Source organism: Bacillus rossius, chromosome 2, assembly GCF_032445375.1.
Source record: "Bacillus rossius redtenbacheri isolate Brsri chromosome 2, Brsri_v3, whole genome shotgun sequence".
NCBI classification, from domain to species: Eukaryota; Metazoa; Arthropoda; class Insecta; order Phasmatodea; family Bacillidae; genus Bacillus; species Bacillus rossius.
The window spans coordinates 35,460,679-35,468,992 of record NC_086331.1 but is presented as its reverse complement, the minus strand read 5'-3'; the positions used below and the strand labels follow the sequence as shown (position 1 = coordinate 35,468,992).

The window sequence follows — 8,314 nt, the reverse complement described above, 5'->3', positions numbered from 1 at the left end:
TGTGTGTGTGTGTGAAAGAGAGGCCTTGTTGCTTGTGCGTATGTGTGGGGGGCTGGCCAGAAACGTCACCCGTCACCGGCAGTTAACGACTTCCACTCCCCGCCGCATCTACTCACTTTTTTTTTTCCCGTGTATAGCGCGCATCCTTATTTTTTTCCTTTACTTGGGGGGAAAAAAGGGCGCGCTATACACGAGTATATACGGTACTTTCTTTCATTAAAATAAAATTATTACCTGGAGTTAGGTTTGAATCCCACGCTATGCCACTAAGAGAGGGCCATGGTATGACTACTGACTAGGCAAGATGATTCCTGCACTGGTTAACTACTGCCTTTCCCAGTACGGAAGGGAAGGGACAACAAAAAAACCCAATCACTTGAACCAGGATGGGCATTTTCCACAAGTAAAAAATAATCAACCCACCAAGAATCCAACCTGCAACCTGTGACTCACCAGATGGAAACTCAAACCACTGGGCAAAGAGTCAGAAATATTTACAGTGGTAACATTTCAGTCATACTCAATTAATTAAAACCTAATTGAATACTGGCATTCTTTAGAGATTGTGTGTACACTATGTGCACAGTCAAACTAGAGATCACTGATACCAAGTTGGCTCCCTACCACAAAAACCTAAGTTCCATCCCTATTGAATCCAATCATGATTTTTGAATGTGGTACATGTGATGGGTATTAATGATAACTCATGGGTTTCATGAGGTAGTCCTATTTCCTTTCACCAGCACATTCCGCTAAAGTACCATAACAGTGGCTCATATCTCATATTCAATGTTGACTGGCGTTGTTAAGTGTCCTAAATCAGAAGTCTGTTCTTTGATAGATAGGTATTGCCCATTCCCTATGGTGTACCCACACATAATGTTTATTTACTATGAACTAAATCTCACCATGGGTACAGCAAATATTAGCATGACAGAGCAGACTACAGCACTCTTGCCAGTGTAGTCACTGAGTACTCCACATGCTATGCCACCCAAGATGCCACCAAAATCAAACACTGTTGACAGGTCAGCACTGAGTGAGGCACTGAGGGAAGCTGGAAGCAAAATATCATATGCAACTTTTGATCATTTTTGAAGATAAGAGTGTGACCATTTTCTTTTCAATTTTAAATTAACTTAAGAATAACACATTTAATAAGTGAATATGGTTTTGCATGTGAACACAAGATGATGCTATGTATCAGAGTTGCAGCATTCACATTTCAGTGCACGTGCAGAGAATTGTCCACAAATGCATGAGGTAACTAAGAGGAGAAGGGCCAAGACCACTAAAATAATGTTGGGAAATCTGTGGAACTTTTATAAAATGCCCATGATATGAAACACACAAGTCTTCAACACAATTTATGTTTTACCCTCTTTTATCGCATAATCGTCGCACCCATATTTTAGGGCGTCAAAATTTGGATAAAAAAAACTCTCGCGTAAATGTTGCATGATGTTTATGGTCCCGCAATTAGATTCTGAGAGCTTTGTGTAGGTATCTTTTCCGTATAAAACAATGTATTTTAAAGTAGAAATCTAATATTTATTCAGGCATTACCACTTACTTATTTAATTAACGGAAATACGAAGTTGTCTGGTGTGTAAATTTTCATTTAAATATTTTTTAAACGTTACAACCTTTATCTGTTGTCTGCGTCGCCGCGGTGTACCGCTTATAAAAATGTAGCCAGCGCTATAGAGCAGTCTAAGATTGCAGTGTGGAAGTAAATGGGCGCATTCTCTCTCTCTCTAACACACGCCGATTGCCGTTAGCGCTGTCCTTGTTTCTTTGTGCGTTGTTGCCAAATATCAAACGAAATTAAAATTTTAATTTTTGGACCAAGCTTTTTTTCATTTTGTATAGCATTGAAATACGCATCAGGCAATGCTTTATTTGAATACTTAACAATATTTTAAGTGTCCGAAAAAATTAAAAAAACATAACTTATTCACTGCGAACTGTTTTGAAGTATTCCGAGATGTTTCACATAAAAAAAAATAAGCTACATGTGTATTTCATTCAGATTTTTTTATTAATAAATGAGTGCCTTAATATGCCACCGAACAAATGTTAAGACAAAAACTGTACAGGTTTCACTTAAATAATTTTTTTAATATATTGAAATGCATTTTCTCACAAACTGACACATCAAAAAGTTGACCAGCGGAAAAATGTTCACAATGAATTGAATTAGTTTTTAAAAGCAGCTCCATCTCAATTGCTTCTACAGTTTCCGTGGAAATAGCTGTTAAAGATGTGTCTTATCAGTACAAGAGCGCGCTGCAATAGAGGTTTCTCTCACAAGCTGCCGTCGAAGGAGGAAACAGAGTCGTGTGTTTAGATAAGTGGGGTTCTGTCCTGCAAGCAATTTCAAATACATGCCTTCCTTAGTCAACCATGTATTTCCTTAGACACGCATTTCTGAAAACCAGCCTGCCAGTTAGTATCGCGTCTCGCGACGAAGCAACGCGTTGTGTCCGGTGACTCGTTACAGTTATAATTTTGACAAATTATATATTAACATACATGATTTTATTTTCTACATTTATTTTTATTACGTACATATAAAATATGGAAGATAGAAAACAGAAAATAAATTATATCGGTAGGCTACGCAGGAGGGAGCGCAAGATTGTGTTGAATGTATTTGAGTATTTTTCAAAAAATATGTGTGCAATGCCATTAAGGAAGCTTCCAAAGCAACCGGCTGTTCCGAAAGAACCATTTACAACATAAGGACGGAACTGCAGCGACATGGTACCCTAAGTACGCATGGTAAGGTAAAATCAAAAAGGAAAGACAAACAGAAAAATTGCCGAAAACAAACTTACGATGGCATTGTGCAGAGTGGGCTATGGCGGATTGTTCACACTTTTTTGTTTGCTAACATTCCTCCCACTTTTAATGTCATTTTAGCAAAAGTGAATAGTGACGAATCACTGCCAGATTTCTCTCGTACCACCCTGCATAGGTTCCTTCATGACATTGGGTTTGAGTATTTAAGAAGAGGAAACAAGGCAGCATTTATATAACGTGACGACATAATTCGGTGGCGGCATACCTACTTGAGAGAAGTAAAAAGATTTAGAAATTTAGGAAAACCAGTTATCTATACAGATGAATCTTGAGTAAATGTGGGGCAGCCATTAAAGGCCTTAGTTCAGGCCTTAAACCTCCTACAGGACGAGGTGCACGTTTTGCATTAGTGCATGCAGGTAATGAGGACGGTTTTGTTCAAAATGCTGCCCTTACTTTCTTGTGCAAAAAGAACATAGCTGACGCTCTGATGAAATGACTGCAGATGGGTATGAAAAGTGGTTTGCCGAACAACTTTTGCCAAACACTCCAGAGGGATCTGTTATTGTTTTGGATAATGCGTCATACCATAGCAGGATGTGTGAACCGATTCCCGTGCAATGTTGGCGTGTGGGGGATATAAGACAGTGGCTCACAGAGAAAAGCATTCCTTATGATGCCAGTATGATTAAGCGGGAATTGCTACACATAGTAGGACGAGAAAGGCACAAGTACAAGAAATACAAACTTGAAGAAATAGCCAAATGCGTAGGTCGAACTGTACTTCGCTTTCCCCGTATCATTGCGAGCTAAACCCTATTGAAATGGTATGGGCCCAAGTGAAATCGTTCGTAAGACTGCATAACACAACTTTCAAGGCACATGATATGGAGTCCTTAATAACAAAGGGTTATGACCACGTATCAAAAGAAAACGGGAAAAATTATGTACAAACTGTGAAAAACATGGAAGAAGAGCTGTGGAGAGCTGACGAACTTCAAGATGACGAGGAAAGATTTTTGATAAGTTTAGCCTCGTCCAATTCATCCCAGTCATTTCCATCGCCCCAACCCCATTCTTCTGGTCAGCTCTGTGCTACTCTTATGGAAGGGGTATCAACATTGGTCAGCGGTAGCGATTAAAAGGTATGTGATGTTATTAATTTCTTAATCAAGTTAACGTTACATTTATCGTATAAATTCCTATGAATGAAATGTGTATGAACAGATTCTTGTTGTAAGTTAAAGTTAAAAAAAATTCCTTATCGGCACAGCCTAAAGGGGCAGGAAGATTTTGATGATTATATTTCTTTACATTAGAACAAAAAGCGATTTTTATATCCTTAAACCCATATTTTTTTCTTTCCTTTGCAGTAATGGTTGCTACAAAAATATTTGAATTGAATCTTGAACATAATATGTAAAATGTATGAAATAAATACGAAGGAATTTAATAGCGATCATGGCACAAAATTTTGAATTATTTTTCTATCCTGCTCAACACCAAGCATCTTATCAAACATTGTTTTAGACGGTATTCAGATTTGACAGCTGTTTATAAGTTAAATGAATAACATTTGTTTTCTTTGTAAAAAAGATAGTGTTAGTTGTGATATACCGTGTTTTAGCGCATAATCGTCACACATTTTACACTAAAATCAAGTTTGAAAAGTAGGGCTACAACTTTTATGAGAGAAAAAAAAATTTCGTTAGGTAAAGTTATTCATAAAAACAAAACCCATTCATGAAAAGTACGTTTATTCAAAAAGTAGAGTATACAAAAGCACGCCAAACAATTAAAATTATTGTCATGCAACAAAAACCTTTCAACTTTAAATAGAAAAACATAATCTGTGACCCAAATGCGAGCCTGAACTAACGCATAACTATCGTCGTAGTACACACTTACCACGAAAGAGTGCGGGCCATCAGATGTAGTTAACTCGGCACATTTATGTTTAAAACAGGTCTAAGGGCAGTATTCCAAGGTGTTCAGGTAACGTAGCAAACAAGCACTACCATGCTAGGATACTACAATAACCTAACTCACGGGCCATCTTCCAGAACGTGTCCAAACCAAATCCCAGTATGGTAACAGATCAGCAACCGTTTAAATAAATGGTGCCCTGCGCGAGGCTAGAAAATGGTTGCAACACATTCTAACAGAAGTTTTGCATCCATCGATACAATTGTTACTGTAAAAATACTAGACATAGCAGCACCATGGCACAAAAATGGAACTGTTATTCTAATTTTCTCAAGTACTTTTTAAGATGAGATTATTTCTTGTTATGACCATTAAAGTTCATCCAGGATAGTTTTGCTACAATAAAGTTTCATTCGGCACACATACACAATTGATACGTTCTCAAAATGAGCATATACAAGTTAATGGTGCCAGACACGGGTCCACCATCTGAACGAAATCAACGAAAGAGTGAGCTCTGCACATGTGCGGAAGTTTGGGTAACAGATAGGTCATCGATAGGACACCAAAATCTGTTCCTTAAAAATAATCCATATCTAAAGGTTTGGGAGTGGTTTTGTACACTAGGAACACAGTTAGGGTACAGGGGTAGCATATTCAACACCTAAACCCTTATTTTTGTGTTTGGAATACCAGTCTAAGTACTGTTATTGTGATATTACTGTGATGTTCATGGTGTGATGTCACATATTTTTGGAATGTTTACATTTGAAACAAAATGGAACTAAAGTAATTGTGTAATACGTGGAATGGAATGCAGACTTTAGTCAAGAAAACTTTGTTATCTATTTGTAAGGTTGTTGAGCTTATGAATTCTAGTCAATTTGTTTTATGGTAAGTTTTAAGTTCAATCATGGACCCGGAGAATTATTAATTGTGATGTAAACATGAGTTTTTCAATGGTTGATTAGCCCCATGGGTGTACCAGAGGGAACCAAACTTACGATACGAGTACTGGGCACATGGAGTATCTGTCATTTTTGTGTGTTATTTTAAAGTAGAAAGAAATAGGGTTGTTTGTGGTTAGCGGTGGTTCCAGAGGCAATTGTTTAAAATAACTGTAGGTGAAAGGGTAAATAAGATACTTTTATTTCTGGTACATACATATTAGATACTGTGCCATTATGGTAGACGCGTTGTTCGGCAACGTGTTTCATTTCGGAGATTGGTTGTTGTTTTTAGTGATTTATTTATGAGAGGTTATGTTTCCAAGAAGTTTTAATGTGTGTTTCTGTGTTGAAGTACTTTTGATTATTTTTTTTGAGATCATAATTATTACCTTTTTCATATCCGGAGATGGTTGCAACGTTTGAAGATTTTATCCATGCATGGTTACCTTTCACATTAGTTTTAGTAAGTATTTAAATATTTTAAAATGTTGGGCAGAACTGTTGAGTTATTACAGTTTTTCAAATAACTTGGTAAGATATTCATGGCATCACACCATGATGAGGTATGTTTAGGTTGGCAGCCATGTTGTGGTTGCGGTGTCTGCCGCTAGATCGCAGTAAATGCGCTGCGCAGCACTTATGTTTCCGGGGTTGGCAAACCGGTTTTGAAGGCAATGCTGTAGTGCTGTTATTTTATTTATTTTAGTTGACCTGAACATTGTTTGTTGTATTTATGTACCTGGAAGGAGTTAAGTAATGTCTACAAAGGGAAAGATTAATATTCTATTTTTAAAAGTTTAGTCCGGTTGCTTACATGAGCTTATTTAAGTGTGTTACAGATAAATGGCAACTGAGTTTTTACAGCCGTATGAACATGATGTGTTGCTATCAGGGCTGATAAGAGGCATTGTAGTCGGTGGATGTTGATGGAGATCGTTACGGAATAAATTGAGTGGGATTTAGTCTTGACACAAATATAAAAGGTAAAAGTATTTATAATTTTTTTTTTGTTATAGAAGTGTGCTATGATAATTCATTTTTTTTACAGCTTTGCAGAGTTAATACAAGGCCATGTGGTTTGGAGGAATGAGAAATTATTTTTTCTTGTTTTGTTTTTCAGCATTATAATTTAGTTGTATTTGGCCTACCAAGTTTGAGAAAAACTTCATAAAGGAATTTTGGATTTTGTTATTTCGAGAAAATGTAAATCCGGAATTGTTTAGCCTGAAGACTCCTTGGTCCCAACTTGATATGGGGTTCCAAAAGATTGCTGTAAAACCTGTTGCCCAGCAGTGGCACCCGGTAAGCGGGTAATGAAGGGGGTTAAGAGAGGACTCCTTGGAATGACTCCAGCTCAGTGCCCTAAAGTAGCTGCAAAGAAAAGCATGATAGGAGGTAGAATTTCTACAGGGGGAAAATTTTACTCCATAGAAATTGATTCATGTTAATTCCCAGACAAATTGGAAAGCCATGATATAAATGTGTACGTGAAGTTAATTGTTTTTTATTTTTATTAATTTATTTTGGCTGAATTACAAGTACAGCATATTGGAAAAATGGTAATTAAGTTTTTTTTGTGGTTTTATTGGTTCATTGTGAGGTTTGATTAACTTTTGTTGAGTTTGTATTACCAGAAATTTAATGGTCACATACAGATTTTGTTTGGTTTGAGTAGCCGAGTCTCAGTAAAAGTTACGTAAGGCATTAATAGTTTTGTTAGAGGTACGGCCCACGCTAACAGTAGAGCCGAGATGGGTTCGAGTTCCAACTGTATCAGTACTATGGGTTAGCACTGATGGAAGACCATGTTGATCTGTTTCAATAGGTACTAAGCATCCCTAGGATCAAAATGGAATCCTCAGGTGATGGCATAGGGAGGTGAAGTGAGAGGTTGTCCTGGTGTGAGAGCAAGGCTCATCAATCACAAGAGACACGAGTCAGTGACTGAAGGCAGCACCTAGGGTACAGGTGGCCCACGCCAAATGTCAATGGAGGAGGGTAGCTACCCCTTCGTGTGAAATACATGGCAGGAAAAGAGGGAAATGGGGTAGGGCAGGGAAAGCCAGTGAAAATTGGTGGCGTGTTCGAGTGGAAATCTCAACGTACTTAAGGTAAAGGTATTTCTATTAGTCCTCAGAACTAGATGTGAGTCAGTGACTCAGATGAACCTACATTATTGTTTACCATGAGCCACCAGTGAATTACACAGCATAGGGGTAGTATGTAATGTGAAACAATAGTGGCTCACATTAAACTTGACTTTGCAACTTAGATTCTGTAGATACTACCTTAAAATTTAATCATTTATAAATAATAATAATAGTAATCATCAAGGATTCTGTCAAGAATATAAACATGTAAGATACTTATAAAAATTAATAAGGGTTAATATTGAATAGAAATCAAATCATAAAATTTTCAATATTTTGTTCACTTACTTGAGGAGCCAATGTAAAGAGGAAGCCAATATAAGAAGGTGTAGCTCACAAGCTTCCCGAAAAACAGACAAGCCGAGTACTCTATCACTCCCTGAAACAAATGCGCAAACACAATATACACACATTTTATGAATGCACCAGATGCACCCATCCCTTGAAGTAACGCTGTTCAATTTGCGCAGTTTTGAAGTAACA

The 8,314-nt window shown here is 37.3% G+C and overlaps 1 protein-coding gene across 1 annotated transcript in view; it reads right to left on the bottom strand.

Moving 5' to 3' along the window:
• Window positions 1–788: 788 nt before the first annotated feature.
• The window catches only part of LOC134529237 (glucose-6-phosphate exchanger SLC37A2), a 79,138-nt gene continuing 71,612 nt past the window's right edge, over window positions 789–8,314 (bottom strand). The window contains exons 7-8 of the mRNA XM_063363123.1: window positions 8,120–8,210; window positions 789–1,057 (exon numbers count right to left, since the gene is read on the bottom strand). Coding sequence (XP_063219193.1) covers window positions 891–1,057; window positions 8,120–8,210 — 258 coding nt within the window. The 3' untranslated portion in view covers window positions 789–890. The remainder of the gene's footprint in view (window positions 1,058–8,119; window positions 8,211–8,314) is intronic.